This window comes from Caretta caretta, chromosome 1, assembly GCF_965140235.1.
Source record: "Caretta caretta isolate rCarCar2 chromosome 1, rCarCar1.hap1, whole genome shotgun sequence".
Taxonomy (NCBI): domain Eukaryota; kingdom Metazoa; phylum Chordata; order Testudines; family Cheloniidae; genus Caretta; species Caretta caretta.
This window is the reverse complement of record NC_134206.1, coordinates 207,806,142-207,833,225: the sequence shown is the minus strand read 5'-3', so window position 1 is coordinate 207,833,225 and position 27,084 is coordinate 207,806,142. Positions and strand designations below refer to the sequence as shown.

General features: G+C 40.1%; 1 protein-coding gene across 10 annotated transcripts in view; it reads right to left on the bottom strand.

Annotated features, from left to right (window-relative positions):
• Positions 1–27,084, bottom strand: part of STXBP5L (syntaxin binding protein 5L) — a 430,597-nt gene that overhangs the window by 51,503 nt on the left and 352,010 nt on the right. For 6 of the 10 annotated variants that reach the window (XM_048819147.2, XM_048819156.2, XM_048819179.2 and 3 more), the window contains 2 exons: positions 24,189–24,254; positions 9,505–9,555 (listed from right to left, as the gene is read on the bottom strand). In XM_048819147.2, coding sequence (XP_048675104.2) covers positions 9,505–9,555; positions 24,189–24,254 — 117 coding nt within the window. The remainder of the gene's footprint in view (positions 1–9,504; positions 9,556–24,188; positions 24,255–27,084) is intronic. The other 4 variants (XM_048819166.2, XM_048819193.2, XM_048819185.2 and 1 more) reach the window with 1 other exon arrangement.

Sequence of the window (27,084 nt, the reverse complement as noted above, 5' to 3'; positions counted from 1 at the left end):
AGGAGAAGGGAGAGTTTAGTTTGATACTGAGATTCTACTAACCCAGTGAGATTTTATTGCTGCCCACTCATAATTATATTATGACTAACATTTACAGCTTAGCCCTGTTGTCCAACTTACAAAGAAATAATGCTACAGAGACCACAGTCAAAGAAGATGATATCAAAATTATAAACTGGGAAATCATTTTCATTTCATGAGAAAAATAGGATTTTGGTGCCTAGGAGAATGAACAAATAAACGTAGCAATTGTACAAAACACTGTATTCCTGTCACAGACATTTCATCCATATGTTTCAAAAATAATAAAGCATCAAATATGTACATTTATAGTGAAGCTTTTCAGGTCAGAATATTGCTCTTTGCTGGCATAATTCCTGTCATTAAAAAAGATCATAAGGCACATAACTTATTTTGTGCTATGATGATCTACAGGTCTAATTTACATCTCACAGTCTTAGCCTATTTTTTGTGTGCCATTTACTCACTGACAGGATGCTCACAAATTTCTGCTAAAGCATAAAACCTCTTTCTAAATTGTCTGACAGGTATATATCAACCTTCTTTATTCTCATTTGGAAGAAAATTGGTGCTATCATATTTGTGACTGGTACCAGACTAGAAGGCACTGAAAATGTTTCTCTTATTTCTCTCATGGAGAGGTCCTCACTCTGAGATGTGAATAGTGGCTAGCTTGCCATTCTGGAGGAAGGGACATTACTGTGGACTGTGCATAATATATATCTGGGCATGTCTGAATGAATAGGCCAAAAATTTTATGGCCAGTTTTCTGGGAAAGGAAAAGCTGCCAAGCAAATGGAGAGAGAACTGAACATCAGGATCCTGGGTTTCTATTCTTAACAATGCCACTGCCATTCTGGAAAACCATGGCCTAGACACGTAAACCCAAATTTTCAAAAGTGGCCTCAAATTTTGGGGAGCTTTTCCTATGGTCTGAAAAGTCATGAGGTACACTCCAGTTGAAATCAACCGTTTTTCCTGAACAGGACTACAAGAAGTCATAGAGGACGGGTGAAGTCCCAGAGATCTGGAGAATGGCAAACACAGTACCTACCTTTAAAAGGGGGAATAAAGATGACCTTGGGACTTATAGATCAGTCAGCCTAACTTCTATACCTGAAAAGATACTAATTTCCTTCTTTGACAAGGTTACTGGCCTAGTGAATAGCTGGGAAGATGTGATAGATCTTGATTTTAGTCATGCTTCGGATGCAGTCTCACATGACATTTGCATAAGCAAACTAGGGAAATGTGGTCTAGATAAAATTACTATAAGATGGGTGCACAACTGGTTGAAAGACCAAGCTCAAAGAAAAGGAGTACTTGTGGCACCTTAGAGACTAACCAATTTGGTTACTCCTTTTCTTTTTGCGAATACAGACTAACACGGCTGTTCCTCTGAAACCTGTCAAGCTCAAAGAGTAATTATTTATGGCTCATTGTCAAATTGCAGGGCTTACCTAGTGGGATCTCACAGGGGTCAGACTTGGGTCTGTTACTATTAAATATTTTCATTAATGACTTGGATAATGGAGTTGAGAGTATGCTTATACTTAGGGCCGTACCAAATTCACAGTCCATTATGGTCAATTTCACGGCCATAGGATTTGAAAAGTGGTAAATTTCATGTTTTCAGATGTTTAAATCTGAAATTTCACAGTGTTGTAAACGTGCGGGTCCCAACTCAAAAGAGGATTCTGTGGGGGTCACAAACCTGTTGTAGGGGGGTCATGGGATTGCCACCCTCACTTCTGTGCTGCCTTTAAAGCTGGACTGTCCCTCCCCCGCCCAACCAGAGCTAAGTGCCCCCTTTGCTGGGGCAGTCCCAGCAGCACAGGGAAGATCAGACACAACTCCACAAGCCTCCTCCAGCTGCAGGAACCTCTGGGGTTGCTGCCCAGTCTCAGAGTGTCCTGCAGCAGGGGGAGGAAAGCAGACTAAGGGGGGAACCTAATAACAGTCTTCAAATATGTGAAGCTTGTTAGACAGAGGACAGTGATCAATTGTTCTCCATGTCCACTGAAGGTAGGACAAGAAGTAATGTGTTATTCTGCACCAAGGGAGATTTACATTAGCTATTAGGAAAAGCTTTCTAATTACATCAGTAGTTAAGCACTGGAACAGGCTTCCAAGAGAGGTTGTGGAATCCCCTTCATTGGAGGTTTTTAAGAACAGGTTGGACAAACACGTCAGGAATGGTTTAGATTTACGTGGTCTTGCCTCAACACAGGGGGCTAGACTTGATGACCTCTTGAGTCCCTGCCAGCCCCACATTTCTATGATTCATGTGAACTTAAAGGGCAATCAGCATGGTTTGTTAGGGTGAAACTATTGTATGAATAAAACTTTGGAAAAAAGTCTGTGGATGTTTTTAATATCATCCTATGTTTATGAAAAATTAAATATGGCTGGTTAGAAGGAAGACTTGTTATTTCTTTCCAACCCTTGAACAAATTATGGGTATACAAAAAGAGCTGTTTTATTAAAGACAGATTTCACAGACACTACATTTTCAAAAAGAGGGGTATATAAAGTAACTCCTGTGATAGTTCTTTGATGAGCCAACTTTCAAAGTAAAGTAATGGATGATTCTCTGGGCTCCACATCAGGAGAATTGTCTTCACAGATTAATTCTTGAACACTTTGAGCCTGATTTTCAACTACCTAGCACTTAATGTAGTTATTCATAACTGTGCACAGTGAGTGTGAACTAAATATAAATACTATCATCAATGTGAGCTAAGAATTCTAATTTGGTGGCATTCTACACCACCCTACTTTGAAAGGTCTAAATGATATCACATTCATTATGATGAATTATTTATATATTACAGTAGCACCTAGAAACTCCAATCAGGATTGAGGCCCCCATTGTGTTAGGAACTGTACACAAATACACGAGAAAAAGATGTTCCCTCCCCAAACGAGCTTACAATATAAGTAGATGAGGACAGACATCATCTTGATACAACCAACAGATGGGGGCAGCATAAGATAAGAGCAAGATGAGTAGTTAATTGACAAGGGGCAAGGCTGGGTAGAATCAGGTCATTTTTATATACTATTTGTAAACTAGTTTCACCCTTTGAGAGATAAAATTGTTCTTTTCCCCTCATATTTCATTTCTTGGGGATCTTGACACTTTTGGCAAGGTCCAGTTGAAAGGCTCTCATTGAATATAAATGTGAAAGAATGGAATTGGTCTATTTTTCCTTATATAGAGGCAAAGACTATTATTCTGGGAGGTAAGGCACATTCTGTCCATTTATCCACTGTAGGTTACAAGAAGAACCTGTCTCATGATCAGAAGCCATTTTCAGGGAAGTAACAGTTTTCTCTCTTGTTGAATGAGGTAAGAGTTGGGCGTAAGATGGACGTTCTCTAAATTGTTTCACTTTAACTGGGAAAACTTGTCACTGTTATGTGAGGATTAAAAAGTATGCTGAGCAAGAAATTTATGTCCTAGTTTGGACCATATGTGAGATCTTAGTTGTCCCTTTTTGTTCTTTTACATAACCAAAAAAGAGAAGTATTTGATATGTTTTTTTAAGAGAAAAGCATTTATTTCCTGCAACTTTAATGACTTGGTCTAGTACTTCCTTAAAAATTCCATAAAATCTGAAAGCCAACTCAAAGTTCCATGGTGTAACAAATCGTCCAGAGATACTACAGAGATTGCTGTAGTCATTTATTTAGTTGCAATCTTAAGAAAAATCACAAAGAAGCATAAAGGCTGTTATGCAAATGAACAACAGCTACAATTTCATATAGGTAACGCCAACAGACCCCAGTTATCGGTGGGCAGGATCAAAACTGGGAACTCAGTGCCTGAGCCTCTACTGCATGAGCTAAAAGCCATATGGCTCTTAGCTAAGGCTGTAGAGCAGACTCATTAACCTCTAAGTGGTCTCAGTGCCACTAGAGGGGACAGAACACCACACCCAGGATGATGTGTGGGTTACAGATGCACCTCAGATACTGTGGACTTAGGCTCTAGCAACTAATCAGCAGTGCTTAATTTGTGCCAGAGCTTGCCAGGGCTGAGCCCCGGCACCTCTAAGCTTGGCATTTCATAGCCCTGGCACCTCTGGGCTTGCTGCATCAGTTATGAATGTATAAAAATTGCTTGAGCCCAGGCAGCTCTTTCATTACAAATTAAGCACTGCTAATCCATGGGGAGAAAAGAGATACTCCTAACAGCATAACTGGTGTGTTGTTATCTAAGACATTCAATTTCTGTATTTAAGCCCAGATCCACAAAGGGACTTAGGCACTTTACCCCAGATTTAGGTGCCCAAATCCCACTTTTAGGCCCGACTGCAGTCCATGAAACGCCCATGTGGTTGCCACCTAACCCTGTCAGCACATAAAGTCAGTCAGCACCTAAATTTTCACAGTAAAAGTTCCCTAGGCCATTCCAACAACTGTATTATTGGGGATCAGAGAGATCAGAAGCCCCCAGGTGATGATGGGGATGCCTTACCACAATGTCTCAATAACCTTGTCCCAAAAAGCTAGGATAGAGACAAGGTAATAGTTAGTGAGACCATCAACTTCAAGAGATGGTTTCTTGAGCAATGGCCTTACAACTCCTCGTCTGGGACATACTGCCTCTCTGTCCACCCTAAGAAAGGCATTAATGATCACAGTCAACAATGTACTCAGTACCTCTCTGCTGGAATTTACTAGCTATTAGGGGCATGGGTAACAACCAGATAGTAGATAGTAAACTAAGCTAGGCCAGCACAGCCAGAACCTCTGGGAGCAAAAGTGGCTGAAATTCAGATGATGTGGCATTTGACCTGTGAGATCTTATTTTCTAAACTTAACTCCTCACAGTGAGAAAATCTTATGCTTTCTTCCAAAGAGTGGTAGACTAGATTTACCAAGCTACCCACAACCCAGTACAGTTTCATGGATGCTAAGATGAAAGGGAAGAAAACTTTCTTCCCCTCTGCCACAGCCATAGCACAGGATTTTAAAAAATTCTCCATGCTGCAACTGATCAATCTTAGCATGGAATGACTATCACTCAAACACTGACTTCAGTGTACCTGAACTTTATTTGTAACAAGTTATCTATACACCAAGGCCACCTGTATAGATGGCATATAAGGGGAGAGCATTTAGAAAACATGATACAGCAACTCCTCGCTTAACCTTGTAGTTATGTTCCTGAAAAATGCTACTTTAAGTGAAACATTGTTAAGCAAATCCAATTTCCCCATAAGAATTAATGTAAATAGGGGGGTTAGGTTCCAGGGAAATTTTTTTCGCCAGACAAAGGACTAATATTTTTTATATATATATATATATATATATATATACACACATACACACACACACACATACATACACAGACACACACACACACATATACACAGTATAAGTTTTAAACAAACAATTGAATACTGTACACAGCAATGATGATTGTGTAGCTTGGCTGAGGTGGTAGAGTCAGAGGGTGGGATATTTCCCAGGGGCTGCCTTAATGCTAAATGATGAACTAGCACTCGGCTGAGCCCTCAGGGGTTAACACATTGTTGTTAATGTAGCCTCACACTCTACAAGGTAGCACCAATGGAGGGAGGGGAGACAGCATGGCAGAGAGAGAAGGACGCGCATTGCTCCTTTAAGTACGCTAACCCCATTCTAAGTACATTGCCTTTTTAAGTAGATCAGCAAGTTGAGACAGCAGTCCTGAGCCCTGTCGTGCCATCCCCCTCCTGCTCTCTGGAGATGTGGGGGCAGGAGCGGGGCACCCTGACATTAGCATCCCTCTTTCGCTCCCCCACACTTGCACAGCAAGCAGGAGGCTCCCGGGAGCAGCTCCAAGGCAGAGGGCAGGAGCAGCACATGGTAGTGGGGGGAGGGACAGCTGAACTGCCGGCAATTCATAGCTTGCTGGGCGGCTGCCGCACAGGGAATTTAGTGGAGCAGAGGGCTGATGGGGGGCTGCCGGTCCACCCTGGTTCCAAGCCCCCACCAGCTCGCTGCAACGGGCTGCTCTTCCTGCAAGCAGCGGACAAAGCAGGCGGCTGCCAAACAACGTTATAAGGGAGCACTGTGCAACTTTAAACGAGCATGTTCTCTAATTGATCAACAACGTAATAATGAAACGACATTAACCGGGATGACTTTAAGTGAGGAGTTACTGTATTGATTGCCATATTTTGGATTTAGGGGCCTAGAATGACAGTTAGGCACAGAATGAATCCCTTTGTGGATCTAGCTTTAAATACAGCGTAGTTTTAAATGTTCCAAGCAAGAGAGGTTCCAGACCATCACATCATATTGTATATTTTTAGATCATTATCATGTCTCCCACACCCTTTGTGGTCACTGAGCCAAGCTGAATTTATTTAGCTCTTTCAATCTTGCCAATCAGTTTTTCCCACCCCCTAATCTTTTATGTTGTTATTCACTAAGTTTCCTCCAATTTGTTAACATTTTCCTGGTAAAGCCAACAATAGAATTAATATTCTACATGTGGTTGCAAGACAGCTGTAGGGAAGGGAGTTATTAGCTCTCTGATCTATGACTTGAGGCATCTGTGCTTGAAGTCCAAAACTACATTGGCCTTTTTTGGCACTGTATCACTTTGTCCACTCAAATTTCTCTCACCAGGAGACATGCACCTCTCTCACCAGGAGACATGCACCGGTAAACAGATGCATTGTTCCTCAAGGGGAGGTGAGAAAAAAATAGAGTCCCATCATTATAAAAGGTTGAGGAACTTGGAAAGCTATTAATAATTATTAATAAAGAGTAGGTAAGGAATACACAGAAACTATAGCTATTAATAAAGTTTACACGCATCCTAAGATATGAAGAGAATCAGCTAATAAATTTACTGAAATCCTGACAATTATGTTTGAAAAAAATCACATCTGGGGAGACACTAGAAAAGTTGGAAGTTAAGAAACTGTATTACTGATATTCAAACAAAGGAAAGAAGAGTGATCCTGGCAATTACTGTCTTGTAAAACTAACTTTCATACCTAATAAAATAATGTAAGAAGAACTGAGCACACATCTAGACAATACTGGAACAACAGGCAGAATAACGGTAACTTCGCTAGTTGATTGGCCACATGCTGAAACAAAGTAGGCATTGAGTAGCTCTGCCTTCCTATCATCTTCTTTTACCAGCTCACCTTCTCCATTGAGCAGCGGACCCACTTCATCCTTGTTTTTTCTTTTCTTTTTTTGGTCTGATATATTTGAAGAACCCTTCCTGCTGTTTCTAACATTTCTTGCCAGCTGTAACTTGTTATTTGCCTTGGCTTTCCTGATTTTGTTCCTACATGCTCGCGCTTATTCCCATGTATACTTCCTTGGTGGCACACTCCTCCATCCATTTTCTGTATACATCCTTTTAGGTTTTTAGATGGTTTTTTGAACTTTATACATTTAATACATTTAATAGTGACCCCTAAAATCTGAATTATTGGATTAATTTTCTCTAGATATATTAGGTCCATTTTCTAAAATGAATCACATTTTATTATTATTTCTACCCTATTATTTTCTACCTCTTTAGATCAGTTTGTGTGATTTCTCTGGTTTCGCTGGTGTTTGCAGCTGCGCACAATTTGGTATCAATGGCATATTTCATCAATATTGTTTTTATTCTCTTTCCTAGATCACTGATACAGATATTTAATAAGACAGTTTTAGCACTGATTACTATTCTACCCAACAGACACATCTTCCCAATGCCAGACATTATCACATACATTACCATTTGTTTATGCTCTGTCATCCAGTTTTCAATCCATACAATAGTGTTTTTATTCAAGAAAATTGAAATTAATTTTTCAATTCAGATTTCAGGAGTCACTATCAAGTGACATCAACATTATTTTACTAGGGACAGAAGTTAGTGTTACAGGAAAGCAAGTGCTAGGGTCACTCTTCTTTACTTTTTTTAAAAAAATAAATATATATATATCACTACTACAGTTTGAGAGCCAAAGTGCTAGCCTTGTCAATCCCAAATAAACTTGGCTCACCCTGACTCCTCCCATTCCCCAGACCAGACCCCAGAAAAGGGAGAGAGGCAAGGGGATGGTGCCATGCTAAGCCCACCCTAAGCATGAAGAAGGACATCTATGCCTGAAGGCTCCCTTCATGTATGCGTAGGGCCCTACCAAATTCACTGTCCATTTTGGTCAATTTCACAGTCATAGGATTTTAAAAATCATAAATTTCATGATTTCAGCTATTTAAATCAGAAATGTCACGGTGCTGTAATTGTAGGGGTCCTGACCCAAAAAGGAGTTGGCGGGGGGGGGGAGGTTTGCAAGGTTATTGTGTGGGGGGGTGTTGCGGTACTGCTGCCCTTACTTCTGTGCTGCTGCTGGTGGCAGCCCTGCCTTCAGAACTAGGCAGCTGGAGAGCGGCGGCTGCTGGCCGGGAGCCCAGCTCTGAAGGCAGAGCCACTGCCAGCAGGAGCACAGAGGTAAGGATGGCATAGTATGGTATTGCCACCCTGACTTCTGTGCTGCTGTTCGCAGGGCATTCCCTTCAGAGCTGGGTGCCTGGCCAACAGCCGCCACTCTCTGGCCGCCCAGCTCTGAAGGCAGCGCAGAAGTAATGGTGGCAACACTGCAACCCCCCTAAAATAACCGTGTGACACCTCCCCCTTCAACTCCCTTTTGGGCAGGAACCCCAATTTGAGAAAAGCCGGTCTCCCCCATGAAATCTGTGTAGTATAGGGTAAAAGCACACAAATGACCAGATTTCAGGGGGGGAGACGAGATTTCATGGTCCGTGACACATTTTTCATGGCCGTGAATTTGGTAGGGCCCTATGTATGTGTCTAAAATGGCATGATCTGACCCAACTATTTTCAGTTTATCTGCCCTCTTTTAAATGTTGGTTTAGGCTCCCTGGGATCAAGTTTTCCCCTCATTTACTGTTCCACTTCACTAAAATAATTAAAGAAGATAATTGAAGAATAAGACACACCAAGGAGTGCATTTAAGAGCTTATTATGCTATGTTTCAAATGGTATTCTGAGAGACAAATGGCTGAAACCTGACCTGACACCTGAGAAGTGCAACAGACACTATAAAATACATAAGCCTAAGTGTCTCATCACTCTTATGAAATGGAATTTATATATACAATTAGAAAACACACTAGTGCATGCACTGTTACAGACACAGATAAACATCGCTGGCAACCAGTCAGAATGGTTCAAATTTGTCCAAAAGTCTGAAGTCATTTCATTATAAAAAGTTACACACTCAAGTGTGCAATGATTTGCAAAATGTAATTACATGAAAAATGAGTGTTAAACAAGCAAAATGCTGAATGCTGCCAACAGAACTGTATGGGTTAATAGGTGGTTTTTAAGAAAGCCTTTTCAAACAAAGCCTTCAAAGGTTATCGTGCTACCTTATGGATCAGTTGGTAAAAATGTTTTGCCAAATGAATGTAAGGAAACTTAAAACTGTCGGCTTTCGCCTACCGTACCAAGATCAGTCTTAAGATCTGTTGGCAGACTTAACTTTCTTGATCCTTTAACTGAAACAACAGAAAAAGGAGAAAGGCAGTTGTTAATAATTAAGAAAGAAAAAGGAACGAGGGAGAACAACATGCCATCTTCTGGTTAAAATCATGTTGCACATTTTGTATCAGCGTAGAAAGGCTGAAATGGTGTTCAAATGTGTTCAGAAATGGTGTTTGCCTAGCATCATTCAGAAAAATAAATTCATTTAATCTGAAGACAGAAGCACTGGAGAAGCCAGTGTTCCAGCTGCAAAGAAGTGAATGGTCCTTTACAAAGTCTTTGCTGTGTATTGCAATATCTTACCTTACTATGACTGGCATACCAAAAAAGCAAATGAGATTAAGGCAAATATTACAAATGCTGGTGATGTAGCACTGCATACAAGTATTTTAATAACTGGAAATCAATTTAATAAGAGGGTGCTACTGAGTCAATGGGTTCTGATGATATCATACCTTAAGACAGCAACCGTAAAGGAGAGGGCTTATTGCGTATATGACGGAGGCAGCACACATTACTGTACATATTATAGATGAGGGGACAGGTTGCATAGAAATGAAATACAATAGCTTTAAGATAAAATTTAATATTTTCTAGAAATCAAAACACTATATTCAATTTATTTCATTTGCTGAAAACTTAATTATGTGTACTTTAATGAGATTACCTGGAAAATGTTGAAATTAAGAATCTCTCATTTTGCTTTTGTTCAGAAACTTTCCCTTCAATATCACTTCAACACAAACAACATTTTAAGCCATGTGCACCACTGAGGAATTCAAATGTAGCATGCCTTATAGCAGTCAAAGGGATTCTGGATTTGGATAAAATGCCTTAGGAAGTCATTTATTGGGTACTTAGAAGATTGTTTTTCCAATGCAGAACTTTTATTTTAATTTCATAATTCATTTTTGTTTTCAGAAATGCATGCCACTCTTTTCTATATTCAAATCAGACCTATATTCCTGGTAATAAAAATGAACAATTAAATATTAATCAGCAAATTTTGAGATCTTATTTTATTACATTATTTAGAGCCCCATCCTGCAGTTGCCCTTCAAGTCCATGTAAGTTTTGATTAAAGAGGCTGAGCTGGTAAGTACGTGGTTATGTCCCTTAGCCAATCTGACACTTCACCCAAATTCACTTATGTGACTTTTTAAACACTAGTTCTAAAATCTTCAAATAGAGCTGGGTGAAAAATTTTGGTTAATCTTTTTTTCAGAAAAAAATGCAAATTCAGTGACACTTAAACATTTTGCAAATTTGCGAAGGTTTCACAGAATTATTTGTGTCAAACCTTCCTAAAAAAAGTCTACACATTTTGTTTTAACATTTTTGAAATTAAATGTTTCAACGTTTGTTTGAAATAACTTTTTGCTTAAAAATTTCTTATAACTTTATTTTAAAATATCAAAAATGTAAAAAAAAAAAAAAAGCTTGAAATCAAAACAAATGTTTCATTTCAGGTTGAATGACACTTTTAATTTGACACTTTTAATTTTAATTTAATTTTGTAAAAAATCTGTTTTGAGTTTGACATGGAACATTTTTTTTCTTCACTTTTTGGAATTGTCATTGAATCAAAAAATCCATTATCGCACCACTTTAGCCCAGAGTTAGTCCCCTAAATACATAGGTGGGAACCTGAACAAAAGTGGCCTGGTTTTCAGAAAAGCTGATAATCCACAAACCTCACTGAATTTAGTAGGAGCTGCAGAGTTGCAGGTGCTCAGCAACTTTGAAAATGAGGCTACTTATATTCAGGTGACTAATTACGGATTTAGGCACTTAAGTCTATGCACCCAAGTTTGAAGAGTTTGGCCTAAGAAAAAAAACGAACGAAAATCCCTCAAACAGTTAAACTGAACCCATCTCAATTAGTTTCTGTAAGAACAAATCACAAAGGAGGTTGTGACATTCGCAGGTTCAGCTATTTTCTGGTCATCTGGTCACTCAAGTTAGATTCTGATTCAGGGTGAAGAATTCACGTACCTGGTAGCTCTTGGTGGCACTAATCAAGTTGGCTGGCCACATTCACTTACCCACCACACCATTGCCTACTTCCAGATGCCAAGTCAGCCTCTTGTTATTCAATTCACTTGCGCTCCTCTGGCAAATGGGAGTACATTGACTCACACACCCTGACTCTAGCTAATAGGCAGGAAGTCACAACCAGAATGTTTTCACCCTGCATACTCTTCAGTTGGGGGGGAAACACGTGAAATAATTTTTAAGATGTAATTCTATAAAAACTGGCAGACTGATCAAATATCTGCATCTGTGTTCCTCCTCTCTCCTTCCTTCCTCTCTCTCATGATGTTTTCCTCTCTGACCACTGCATTTTAGCTTCCCTGCTCTCATGTGCCATTTCCCTCTGTTTTTATCGGAGGTTGCACAGGGTAACTAAGAGCAAAGTTTGGCCTAGTATCTTGTTATACCAATTCACGTTCTTGGGCCACATTGTTGAAGAGTGCTGTAAAAATCTTGTCATGACAGAAAGAGGGACAGGCATACATATTTTGGCACATTCTTTAATTCTCAGTTTCTTCCTGACTAATGGTTCCAAATGACCTGGGCTAGAAGAAACCAGGTCAAGGCAGTTTTCAGGTCTCAAGGTGAAGTGACAGGGTAATTGTGGATTTAAGCAAGGAACTAAACCCTCAGAAAATAACTATCAGAAGTAATTAATTCACCTTTCTCTTATGCTGAAAGTGGGGAAATCTGCCAGGATTCTCAACAATAAAGAACTCACCTCACCCACACACAATCTCAACTCTCCTGTTTGTCCACAGAATTTAGATACCAGCCTTGTCATGAAATAGCTGTGGCACTGACTTACAATGAAAGGTGCACACCAAGCATCGCCCTTTTGCTTTTAGAATTGTCAAGTCCTAGACTGTCAACAAAAAGCTTTAAGAATCTGTGTTCATCTGCATTATATTAAAACATATTCAGTCATTCTAATAAAGCAATGACTCCCCTACACCATGTGATATGGTTCAATTCTTTGATATCGGTCTCATTCTCCAGTATAGGTTTGCTTCACACTTTTCAAAAGAGAAATGTTTTCCTTCACAGCTATTGTCTGAGACAAGGTAAAAGGTGATTTAAATATTTGGGAAAAGTGCAGTAAAATATGGCTGACCCAAATAGTATCACTCACTACCCAACAGTAGTTATTTTCATAGTTTGGATTGTCTTATATTCTATGCTAAAGTCTCAAAGTCATGCTGCATCAATTCAAAGGATTTCTTAAATCAATTTATTTGGTGGTTTAATTTTAAACACTGCAACAGTCAAATGCAGGACAAGCAGAACAGGGCTGTGGGGAAGCGAACAGAATCAAGTATTATGAATATCAAAAATATTAGTAATATTCACATTTGGATAAATAATCTGAACACTGCTACTTATGTATTGACTCAGAAACACACTGGGAGTAGATTCTGTTGATTTGTTCAGCAGCATACCCAGTGCTTAACTAGTTGGTCCTCAACAATCTTTGCTTGCAGAGAGACCATATGGAGTGCTGATAAGTGTGTTTACGTATATCTCCCTTTCAAAAACCCTTCCTGTTTTTGGGCTGCCACCATATACTCTTTCCTCCAGATCCCAAGGGAAGAGAGAGAGAATGCATAGCCCTCTCTTGTGTAGGAACAGCGATAAGCACCAGCACTGGCATGGCCTGCTTTGGTCCTGAGGAAAGAGAAGACGACCAGACTTTGGGTATGTGTACACTTCAAGTTGGAAGTGTAATTCCCAGCTCATGGAGACATTCCCATGCTAGCTCTTATTGAGCCAGTGTGTTAAAAATGAAGTGTAACTGTGGTGGCACACGGGAGTAGCTGCCCCAAGTATATACCCATCTGATATGCAAGGCACATACTTGGGGCAGTTAGCCACTCATGTTGCTTGTGCCTGCTCTTAATTGTAGTGTGCTGGCTGGGTCAGAGCTGGGCCGGGTGTGTGGCTGAGGAAACAGTGGGTGCATAGGATTTTACAGGGAACCCCGGCATCAGGTACATGCATATTAATTCGCCAAAGGGTGACGTGTGAGGTCTCTACTTTTTTGGTTTGCTGAAAAATTCACATTTTTTTCTTTTCTTTCTTTTCACCTGAAGCAACTTTAAAAAAAAAAATTCAGTTTGGCCACTGAACCAAAAAAATCAATTATTTGCACAGCTCTACTGGCATCAGCTAGGCTTTGATATACCAGCTGTACAGTTTTAACATATCCGATTTCAGTATTATAGGTACTATTCCTGTGGTGCGAAGATTACACTGGAGACTTAACAATAGCACACTCCACTCATGAGTAGATCTACAACAAGAAACCAAAGTACAGAGGGGAAACAAGGGCAAGAAAACTGATTGGGTTTAAGCTTTGAAGGAATTAGTATAAACTCTGAGTAATACAACTATTCTTTTAAAATTATAGGTTTCAACAGACAAAGATGTGCTTGCAGCCATGACATTTTGTGTTGTTATTCTGTCAGATTTCACAACAGAAACACGGTCAAAGACTATCTCTACCTGGATGGAATTGGCATTGGTGATTCATTAGGTAGTACTCTCCCGTCTTACTCAGAGCTGGTCTACACTACGGGGCGCGGAGGGAAGGATCGATCTAAATTATGCAACTTCAGCTACGTGAATAACATAACGGAAGTCAACGTACTTAGATCCTACTTACTGCAGTGTCTTCACTGAGGTGTGTCGATGGGAGATGCTCTCCCGTCCATTTCCCTTGTGCTTCTTGTTGAGGTGGAGTACTGGACTCGACACTAGGATGATCGGCGGTCGATTTATCGCATCTATACAAGTCACAATAAATCGACCCTTGCTGGATTAATCACTGCCCGTTGATCCAGCTGGTAGCGCAGACAAGCCCTCAGTGCTGAATGAATTCCCTAGCACAGTGGGGTGGGGGTGAAACTCTAGTCTGCTGGAGGTGCTATATTTTGAGTGAAATGTAAAACAGAGTTCTCGATCATCTGTAGTTATTAAAATTCCTATAGAATGTTTCTTAAATTAGGGGGTCTAACCCTATTGGCTAAATTCTCCTTGCAGATTCAATTGCATATGGCATTCTTCACTCCCTGTCCCAAACTGTTGATATTGAAAGTCAGAACATTTAAAACTGATAAAAGGAATTGTTTTTACTCAATGCAATATTAGCAGGTGAAACTCACTGCCAAAGGACATAACTAAGACTAAGAATTTAACAGCTTTCAAAATAAGCTGAATTCTTATTGCTGATTTTCTCAACTGCAGCTTATGGCTGTGCAGACCTTAAAATCAGGCAACTTATTTAGTTGCCTTACTATAAACTGACGAACCTAAAATATGAGGCACCTGTGTTTGAAAATCTTGGCTTGTGCATCTATAGCACATTTCATCTGATCTCAAACCAGTTTAGAAACTATCACAATGCCCTGTGAGACTGGAAAGGGAAATATGTGTGAATTTTCTACTCCTAGCTATTTTGGCAGGTTAAAAATATAAGAGACGTTTCAGGGAGTGACAAAACACTCATAGTTCTTAAATATCTTGTCAAATTAAGCTCAGACTTCCCTAAAAAAATAAAGAAAAAAGAAAAGAAAAAATAGACAACAGGAGAAGCCCTTACATAAAATAAGTTCCTTCCAGAAGAAATTTTTGAGGTTGTATGGTGGAAAGATTTGAAAAACCAGTTTTATTGGAAAGCTAGTTATAACCGCAATTATGCAATCACTACTGCTGCTCTTCTGTTACTTGGAATCTCATAAGAAAGCCTGTTGTCATTCGATTTCCAGTCAAATTTTGCAGACTCAGATATTGATAATTGAAGTAGGCTCGGATAAGATTCCGAACTTCAGAATGATTAACATAACCATTAAACCTAGCAAGGGGTTCCTTCTAACACTATAAAAATGGTTATGCCTAGTGCTGCCAACTGTAATCAAATTACAAAATATTTTATATTCTAATCTCATGTTCTCATGTGCTCAAATGTTTTAAAATATTTATTTTTTGCTCTGACAGCTTCTTTGCTTGGTCTCTGCCACAAGAGTTTTATTTTTAATTTGAGCCAAATCCCAGGCCTGGCATTGGCTGCAGGTATAGCAGGGTGGGGCTAGCTGAACCCGCAGGTTTTCTTTAACCCCTGCTATGCACGGTAGCAGTTTCTCTGCTCCTTCACACACCTAATGATGACACTTAAATAGGCCTGGCAGAATTTGATTTTTAATTTTTTATAAGTTTGATGGCTAATATTGATGTTTACTTTTAAGCATTTTATTTGATTTTTATTGATTTAAATGTTTACACTGGTGGAAAATTATGGAATTCAGAATATGGAGGGTCAGACAATAATTATTTATCGTAGATACTGAGATTCAAAAAGTTAAAACTTTATAACCACTGAAACAAAAACTGTCAACATCACATGTCAAAATATACAAAATAAATATCCTTAAATCGAACTCTAAGTTCCCAAGCAGCATTTTTCTTTACTTTGCCTATCTGTAAATTTCAATTATCTACTGAATTATCTGTGTGTGTGTGTGTGTATATGTGCTCTCAGTTGCATGTCTAATTGTTATAACTTAGTGTACATATAGCCAAATAAACAAGGGACAGAAATATCTGTTCCTAAAAGTTCCTGAATCAATTTTCCTTAATGAGGTATGGTGAAAAATAGTAAGTTTACTAAATAAGGCACTGATCCTAAAATCTGTTATGTATGGGTTCATGCAGAGCCCTGTTTACTTTATTCATGGCATAAAAGTTTCATCTGAAGCCTCAGAGTTTATAGCCTGGTTTTTCAGAGCAATACTGAGCACTAACAGTTCCAACGGTAGAGTGAAGGTAGTATACAGACTTAACTTTTGAACTCCAAATCACAGACGATAAATAAAAATGTAATTTGGCTATCTTCATTCTAAGAATGAATCTTGCACTCCTGAGTTAAAATAAGGCATCATAATAACACCCACAAAGAGCGAGCTCAAAACATCAATCAACATATTTCTTTCCACTGTCTGAGATTTTTAAACAGGCAATAAATCAATCAAATGTCACTGTATGGTAAACCATACTGTCATCGTGAGAGAGACATTTAAAAAGAGAACTGTTTACATTCTGCAATTTTTACTAATTCATGTTTCCATTAAAAGAAGACTTTTTGTGCAATCTGCCACAACCCAGGTATCCACATACAAACAGAATTTTCCAAATTGTTTTGTTAAAGTTCATTTCCCATCTATCTACAGTATCATGAATCCAACACTAGCATTTAAATGCTAATCAAATTCCACGGGCATACCAGCAAAAAGACTGTTCTCCATCTCTCCTGCCAAACCCCATCGAAATGTGGGCTTGAATTTTTTTCCATTACTCAAAAGACAGTATGTGGTACACTGAGGTTGAGAAATCCTTCCCTCAAGCCATGTAATTCTATGTTCTAGTCCAAAGGGTATTCAGGATAGCCTTTTGATTTTCCAGTTTTATTCACTGCACCTCTGTGGCCTCTAAAATCATACAACAGGGCTAAGTCAAAAGATAATCTCATGTAAGAGGTTTAAATTATTGCCTACTGGAACAGGTTGGATTTGTACTGTAACTAGGACACTGTCATCATGTATAAAGAAAAGGAGTACTTGTGGCACCTTAGAGACTAACCAATTTATTTGAGCATGAGCTTTCGTGAGCTACAGCTCACTTCGTCGGATGCATACTGTGGAAACTGCAGAAGACATTATATACACAGAGACCATGAAACAATACCTCCTCCCACCCCACTCTCCTGCTGGTAATAGCTTATCTAAAGTGATCATCAAGTTGGGCCATTTCCAGCACAAATCCAGGTTTTCTCACCCTCCCACCCCCCTCCAAAAACCACACACACAAACTCACTCTCCTGCTGGTAATAGCTCATCCAAAGCGACCACTCTCCCTACAATGTGCATGATAATCAAGGTGGGCCATTTCCAGTACAAATATAGGTTTTCTCACCCCCCCACCCCCATACACACACAAATCCATTACAAATCCATTACAATCTACATACCACACAGACTATGCTGACAGCTTGTGCCACACGCTCTCAAAGAAACTGCGGAATCACCTGATCAACATCCTCTACAGCAAACAGGGAAAGATTAAGAATGAGCTCTCAAAAATGGATACTCTCATAAAAAACCAACCTTCCACACAAACTTCCTCTTGGCTGGATTTTACTAAAACTAGAGAAGCCATTTACAACGCATACTTTGTTTCTCTACAAAAGAAAAAGGACACTAAACTTTCTAAACTACTACATGCTACAAGGGGCCACAGCAATGGTTCCCTCAACCCACCCAGCAATATTGTTAACCTATCCAACTATACTCTCAGCCCAGCAGAAGCAGCTGTCTTATCTCGGGGCCTCTCCTTCTGCCCCTCCACCCCCACGAACATGATACAGTTCTGTGGTGACCTAGAATCCTATTTTCGACATCTACGACTCAAGGAATATTTCCAAAATACCTCTGAACAACATTCTAATCCACAGAGGCCTCCCTACCAACATTACAAAAAGAAGGATTCTAGGTGGACTCCTCCTGAAGGTCGAAACAGCAGACTGGACTTCTACATAGACTGCTTCCGCCGACGTGCACGGGCTGAAATTGTGGAAAAGCAGCATCACTTGCCCCATAACCTCAGCCGTGCAGAACACAATGCCATCCACAGCCTCAGAAACAACTCTGACATCATAATCAAAAAGGCTGACAAAGGAGGTGCTGTTGTCATCATGAATAGGTCGGAATATGAACAAGAGGCTGCTCCAACACCACTTTCTACAAGCCATTACCCTATGATCCCACTGAGAGTTACCAAAAGAAACTACAGCATTTGCTCAAGAAACTCCCTGAAAAAGCACAAGATCAAATCCGCACAGACACACCCCTGGAACCCCGACCTGGGATATTCTATCTACTACCCAAGATCCATAAACCTGGAAATCCTGGGCACCCCATCATCTCAGGCATGGCACCCTGACAGCAGGATTGTCTGGCTATGTAGACCCCCTCCTCAGGCCCTACGCTACCAGCACTCCCAGCTACCTTCGAGACACCACTGACTTCCTGAGGAAACTACAATCCATCGGTGATCTTCCTGATAACACCATCCTGGCCACTATGGATGCAGAAGCCCTCTACACCAACATTCCACACAAAGATGGACTACAAGCCATCAAGAACACTATCCCCAATAATGTCACGGCTAACTTGTGGCTGAACTTTGTGACTTTGTCCTTACCCATAACTATTTCACATTTGGGGACAATGTATACCTTCAGATCAGCGGCACTGCTATGAGTACCCGCATGGCCCCACAGTATGCCAACATTTTTATGGCTCACTTAGAACAACGCTTCCTCAGCTCTCGTCCCCTAACGCCCCTACTCTACTTGCGCTATATTGATGACATCTTCATCATCTGGACCCATGGAAAAGAAGCCCTTGAGGAATTCCACTATGATTTCAACAATTTCCATCCCACCATCAACCTCAGCCTGGTCCAGTCCACACAAGAGATCCACTTCCTGGACACTACAGTGCTAATAAACAATGGTCACATAAACACCACCCTATACTGGAAACCTACTGACCGCTATTCCTACCTACATGCCTCCAGCTTTCACCCTGACCACACCACACGATCCATCGTCTACAGCCAAGCTCTGCGATACAACCGCATTTGCTCCAACCCCTCAGACAGAGACAAACACCTACAGGATCTCTATCAAGCATTCTTACAACTACAATACCCACCTGCGGAAGTGAAGAAACAGATTGATAGAGCCAGAAGAGTTCCCAGAAGTCATCTACTACAGGACAGGCCTAACAAAGAAAATAACAGAACGCCTCTAGCCGTCACCTTCAGCCCCCAACTAAAACCCCTCCAACGCATTATTAAGGATCTACAACCTATCCTGAAGGATGACCCAACACTCTCACAAACCTTGGGAGACAGGCCAGTCCTTGCCTACAGACAGCCCCCCAACCTGAAGCAAATACTCACCAACAACCACATACCACACAACAGAACCACTAACCCAGGAACCTATCCTTGCAACAAAGCCCGTTGCCAACTGTGCCCACATATCTATTCAGGGGACACCGTCATAGGGCCTAATAACATCAGCCACACTATCAGAGGCTCGTTCACCTGCACATCCACCAATGTGATATATGCCATCATGTGCCAGCAATGCCCCTCTGCCATGTACATTGGTCAAACTGGACAATCTCTACGTAAAAGAATAAATGGACACAAATCAGATGTCAAGAATTATAACATTCATAAACCAGTCGGAGAACACTTCAATCTCTCTGGTCACGCAATCACAGACATGAAGGTCGCTATCTTAAAACAAAAAAACTTCAAATCCAGACTCCAGCGAGAAACTGCTGAATTGGAATTCATTTGCAAATTGGATACTATTAATTTAGGCTTAAATAGAGACTGGGAGTGGCTAAGTCATTATGCAAGGTAGCCTATTTCCCCTTGTTTTTTTCTACCCCCCCCCCCCCGACGTTCTGGTTAAACTTGGATTTATGCTGGAAATGGCCCACCTGGATTATCATGCACATTGTAAGGAGAGTGGTCAGTTTGGATGAGCTATTGCCAGCAGGAGAGTGAGTTTGTGTGTGGGGGGGGTGTGTGTGAGAAAACCTGGATTTGTGCTGGAAATGGCCCACCTTGATTATCATGCACATTGTAGGGAGAGTGGTCACTTTGGATGAGCTATTACCAGCAGGAGAGTGAGTTTGTGTGTGTGGTTTTTGGAGGGGGGTGGGTGGGAGGGTGAGAAAACCTGGATTTGTGCTGGAAATGGCCCACCTTGATTATCATACACATTTTAAAGAGAGCGGTCACTTTGGATGGGCTATTACCAGCAGGAGAGTGAGTTTGTGGGGGGGGGGGGGCAGAGGGTGAGAAAACCTGGATTTGTGCTGGAAATGGCCCAACTTGATGATCACTTTAGATAAGCTATTACCAGCAGGAGAGTGGGGTGGGAGAAGGTATTGTTTCATGGCCTCTGTGTATATAACGTCTTCTGCAGTTTCCACAGTATGCATCCGATGAAGTGAGCTGTAGCTCACGAAAGCTCATGCTCAAATAAATTGGTTAGTCTCTAAGGTGCCACAAGTACTCCTTTTCTTTTTGCTAATACAGACTAACACGGCTGTTACTCTGAAACCTGTCATCATGTATAAAATAAGGAGTATTCTGTCAGAGCTGCATCGTTAACTCAGGGTTCTAATATTCACAGCACAGGCTCTACAAGTAGAGTCATCAGTGACAAATGACAAATGGTGGAAAAATAGGAGTTTAAACAAATAATTGTATGGAATTCTTGAGTGTTCCTGGGTTAAACTATATTTAATAGTCCTGATGTTACACTATTAGTATCAAGGGGCAGAAGTACAAAATCCACAAGGAGCAGGGTTTGATGCTGCAAGTACCATTTTTCAGGGGAACCTGGAGTTTGCCATTGCAGCCAAAGCACTGGATAGGATCAAACCAGGAGTCAGGCATGGCAGGATATGTGATTTATCCAAGCAGCCCCCATCAGGAGAGTTCTTATGGAGGCCTGGCTGCAACTGAAAGGACCCTGGATTCTTGACAGAATCCAGCCACATGTTTTGTTCTGGAGGTGAAATTGGGAGTCGTTCACTATGCCCAAGAAGAGAAATTTGCACCCTCTTGCATCAGTGAAAGTGACTCTGGCCCTCTGAATCTACTTTCTGATTCTGATGTATTTGTGGAGGACCAAGTCCTACTGCCTCTTCTGTGGAGAGGACTGTGCAGAGACTGCTATGGAGCCTAGTTCCATGGGCTCCTTGTGTGCCACGTCAAATGAATGCTGTGGGGATCAAAGGGGGACTAGCGGGATTGTGGTTAGTGAATCCATAACAATGCAGATTTACCAATCATCTCCTCAAGAAAAGCAAGGACCAATAATTACAAGGGTTATTGAAGCCCTGAGACTACATTAAGCTTCTCAACGGTTCTTGCAGATTTCCACTCATAAATTCCCTGGAAATCCCATTTTCATAGTTTAGTTACTCCAAGTGTGAGGGGCCCCAGACTTGCCCATTTCTGCAGCTGATATACTGAAATAGAACCATCTTTGCATTTTCAAATCCACTACCCTTTCTGACATATTAAATAGGCTCATATGAAAAAAACATTTTACTTTAAACCAGAGGTATTTCAGAATGACAGCCACTGCCAATAAAATTTCAGCTGGTGACTAAGTTTTACATTTCAAAGACATAAATACAATAAATATTGGTGTGCTTAGAAGAACTAAGATAGGTAACATGCATAAAAAAAGTCATGGTTTGCCCTGACTACTGCTTTCCAAAAAGACAAACAGTGGAACAAATGTAAGCTCCAGTGCAAAATAACTGCAAATCAACTGATCTAAAGCAGATAGTTTTGGACAGCATTAGAAAAAAATGCACTTAACTTTACTACCATAAGTAGTCCCAATGGCACCTCATCCCTACAAGAGTTAAGCACATGCATAAGTATTTGCAAGGTTGAGGCCTACGTGAGAATCTCATTTAATATTGAAAAGAGAAAGTAAATTTCTAGTCTCAATGGCTGCAGAGAAAAGTTTGAAAATGCAAACCCCACTGGCTCAAAAAACAGAAGGTAAATAAAAAGAGTCCCAAATTTGTTATTTTTAAGCCAATTTCTCTAGTTTGGGGGGGCCTAACTCGTGATTTTAATTTCTGGGGGGCTGACAATACTGTTCTATCCAGTTTCACTTTCATGTTTTCAGATCTGCAAAGTTTAAGTTAAAAATACTACAGAGACTGTTTCTTTTTTTAAAATAACTAATTCTGTTGCAGTTTTAAAAATGCCATTTAAACTTTTATATTGGTCTTAGGTTTTGTAACATACTAATTGCTGGGCCAGATTTGGAGTGACCACGTCCCTTTAAAGTTTAATAAAATATGGGAGCCAAAGGCTGAAGATTTGAAGAGCATGTTTGTGGATGTTTACCTCCTCATGAATAAGAGAAAGAGAAAATAGGATAGTAGCTAAAAATACTTACCAGATGGATGGAAAGGAATTGCTGTTTGCAGCCCCAGAGGCAAAATGGCCACCTTAGGGCTGTAGCTGCTTCTCTCCACCAAATTTAAAGGACCAGCTATTAGAAGACAGTGCTAGGCAATGCTCCTTTAAGACAGTGAGCCCATGCTGGGACAGATCAACACTGACTAGACAATTACAAAAGAAGTTCCTAGGGAAAGAGCTGAACTTGCTTGACAGACTGACAATTTATAGCAATATCCTGAATGAATTTTACTGAATTAAGTTAAACCTTATTGAATTAGTTTCAATGTCTTTGGAGTTCACTGATTTAAAAATGCAATTGTGTATGTGTTACTGTGGAATTGCTCATATTTCCATGGGAAGGGTAAACAGGAGAAAAGCAGGAGGTGATTAGGCAAATTCACTCAGGTTGTAACATCTTCAGAGAAGCCACCCCCTTGGAAAGGTACGTATATACTAATTCAAACTGGATTCTCCAGGGACTCTCAGATATAGAAAGAGGTTTTGGATAAATAGCCTGGTTTTAAACTGGCTCAGGGCCAGTCGGAAGGACTGAGCCTGCTAGAATCCATTAGGATTGGGGTTAACTCTGGTAAACTTATTAGCATGTGCGTAGGTCCTTTTCTTGTTTTTACCATTTTCTCTGTAACGCTTCTACCTTAAGACTAAAATAGCCTTGTATAGAAAGAACTGTGTGGTATTTAGAACTGAACCAGTTGCACCTGCTAATTGTTTCTGAAAGCAAGTAAGCAGGTGTTATTGGGCAACATGTCTATGCTGGGAAAGACATATGGAAAGCAGGGAATGGAGCAGCCTAGCAATACCTCAGTCAAAAGGAAGAGAGATGCAGGACTCCACACAGAAAGGCAATGGCTGGGGAGCACGAAGCTGAAAGTGAGTGCCCTTGCTGAACCACCGAGGGGAAATTGCTCTGAACTGTGACACTCCTACTTCCAGGCCAATTTTGCCACTAATTTCTATTAGTGATGGTAGACAACCCGTGGTTTTCAGAGATGGAGGCTGGTGTGATTGAGTTTTCTTTGATATGTTTCTATAACAAAATTCTAGAAGCTCTTTAGACATCAGCGACTTCCAAGAGTTAAAATTTACCATCGCCAAATCACAACATTTCAAATTATTATATAATAAAAAAACCCACAGAGTCACCCTATTTTGAAAACATCACTTAAAAAGGTCAGTTAGAAAGCCCTCTCTAATGATCTGAAGAATTATTCTCTAACAAAAAAATTGAGAGAGTCAATGTGAAATACAGGAATATTGTCCTTCAAGAAACTGTCAGTTCAAATGATTTCATCCCTCTTTCCCCCACCACACACCATCCTCAATTTACCTTTTCTTTAATTTAAATGTACTGTCTTAGCATCATGCTTTGATATGTAGCAAGCTCTCCGCTCTAAACAAAATCTTCTGTTTACAAATGTAAATGACTATGTACTTCACTTCCAAGGGATTAATGAAACACAGAAATGCATGACATGAACGGCTCATACAGCTAGCAGGAAGAGATACCAATCACCTTTACCTGAAGTGGGAGACTTGCAACGCTCTAGCTCCAGGGAAACTGGACTGTCAGTGAGTTCAGTCAGGCCTGAAAAAAATTGAGTTAAAAAGTTAAGTTAAAATCTAGCAGGGTGCACTTCAACTTTCTTGGCTGACTTCACATAATAAATGAGACCATGTAAATAAAGCTTGAAAGTTAAATGGCTGTGGTATGACTCAGCCCTACTCATTCTTGTCAAATTGATATGAAAATAATTCTGCATATTTTCAACTTCTGCGGAAAGAAAAAAAATACTCAGGTGGGAAAGAAATTAGTCTCTAAGGTGCCACAAGTACTCCTTTTCTTTTTGCGAATACAGACTAACACGGCTGCTACTCTGAAACCTGTCATTTAAATATCAGGTTCTTTAGATTTATTCACACATGATGGTTAATATTGAGAAATAAATGTAAAGATGATGGTAATGCTATCTGAAAGTAACAGTGAATGTTTATGATGCAAGATAGTTTATACATTTGTTTTAAACACACATGGACACTGTTTAGGGATTTAGTTGTGATAGTAAACCACACACTGCAGTGTGGACAATGCAGAATTACGACTTCCCATTGGGGCCTCTTGCAACACCACATTCACTCCCATTTGCACAGGGCTATGGACTCCCCCCATCTGAGGCCCTACTCTATAGAAAGCTGTCTACACTCAAGATTTGCTGTAAAATTTCCCACCATATCTGGCCCCGCTGGTGTTAACAGTGGGAATGCTAGCGTGGTCTGGCTGCTGGCGTTTTTACTACCACATAATCTAGATCTGCTCGGAACAGGGATATACACAGAGCCAAAAATACAGTGACTCGTCTTCCACAGCTGCTATCACTGGTGGAGTTATTCCAGTGCTAGAATAACAAAGGGAGAATTTAAAAAAAAATTCAACCTAAATCAACCTAGTAGTGCTAGGACTACAATTATGTCCAACTCTTGCACAGGGGAATATCACTATCAAGATCTTAGTGTTTAGGATCAAAGACCCTGAGCACTGCCTCTAACTTTTCACTTTCAAGCAACTCTGTATCCAATTAATCATGGAAGTATGATCAAACATAGGCACCTGATTTTATATGAAGCCTATAAACTATATTGTTTGCACCTGCTTGGAGCTACAAAACTGCAGGCTCAGAATCAGATACCGGTTTTGAAAATGTGTTCATGTCTGACTTGGTCATTTTTGTAAGAATTATGGCCAACATTTTCAAACCAGAGTTACTGAAGCTGGGGTCCTACATCCATAATTACATTCCTAAATAAAATTGGTCGGATTTTCGGAAGTGCTGAACACCTGCAGCTCCAGTTAACTTCAAGTCAAAGATATTTTTGCAATTTAATAAGCTACAGAGCTAGTCAATGTACTTGAACAGTACCTAACTGTGACAAATGTGAAGCTGCTTTGTGATAATTTATGAATGTTGTATGTTGGCCTGATTATTGGGATGTTTGCTGTATGACTCTATTGTGTAATTTATTAGAGAGCTGTATGGGAATACAGGCAGGAAGAAAAAGAATAGCTTAAGACAGCCACCTTAGTAAACACTTAACAGTGGTTAAGGGACAATGCTAGAACTATTAGCTTTGATGAGTTTGCCTCTGTCTCCTGCTGAGGACTGATTTTGACCTGAAGAATCAAGGCCCACAAGCTCAGGAGAAGCTAGGCCTGCTCATGTCTCCATCACAGGATGGCAGGGCTCTAGCTAATATAGACAATTGTTTAGACTGTTTGTTGCTTCAAAATCCTTTTTCTCTAAAAGCTTTGTTCTTACAACAAAATAAGCAATGCTTTGGTTTTTAAGGAGGTTGTTTGGTCAATTATGTACCACGGAGCATAGGTCTCAAAAGAAAGAACGGCAGGTGCTTGAATGCAGACAGACCTGCAGGGTAAAGTTGGTGGATATACAGGGTACTGCAATCCAGGGCCCAATCTAAGAGTGGGAGATTTGCAAAATTCTGCCAAAAGAGATGTAAAAGCATGAGGCCAAACACATGAGGATGTGTGCTCAGAGAAACCAGGAAGGGGACAGAGATGTAGTTAGCCCTATTACTGTGACACTAACATACAACACTTGTAGTTGCTTAGTAACATCAGATTTATTAAAGGCCTTTAAGAGACATAATTCAGAGAATGGTTTACATCTACTCCAAAAGGCTTTAGATAAGTAAAGTAAAAATCCCCATAAAAGCCCTCTGACAATACCAGTATTTGCAACTGTTCAAGTTGTAAGAATATCATTCTGTTGTGATTCACTTGTGTTTATGGTAAGTTTGCTAAATCTTGTACAGTTGGTGACATATCAATATGAGATTTTGTTACTGAGTATAACACATTTTATATGAAAGTCAGTGTTAGTGTAAACAATACAGCCACTAAAAATAAAGGAAACACACCAAAACACATTAATACACGTTACCATTCTGAAAAACTTACAAAGCAAATATAATTAGATTGTAACTGTTCCCTTATCTTTATCACCATTGTGCCAACCTACAACAAAAATATGGTGTTCTATAATGTAGAAACATAGGAATTGCCATAATGGATCAGACCCGTGGTCCATCCAGTCCAGAATCTTGTCTCTGACAATGACCAGCACCAGATGCTTCAGAGAAAGATGCAAAAAACCCTATAGCAGACAGCTGTGGGTTAATTTGCTCTGCATGAAGGTCTTATTCTAATCTTCACTGGTTAGAGACTGGTTTAAGTGCTGAAGCATGACATTTTTTTGCTTCCAAAGTCCTTTTTGCATAAACTATTATAACTCTGATAGAATGATCCAATCGCTCTTTGAATCTAGTAAATTCTTGACCTCATTACATCATGTAGCAATGAGTTCCACAGTCTAATTATACCTCGATTGAAAAAGTATTTC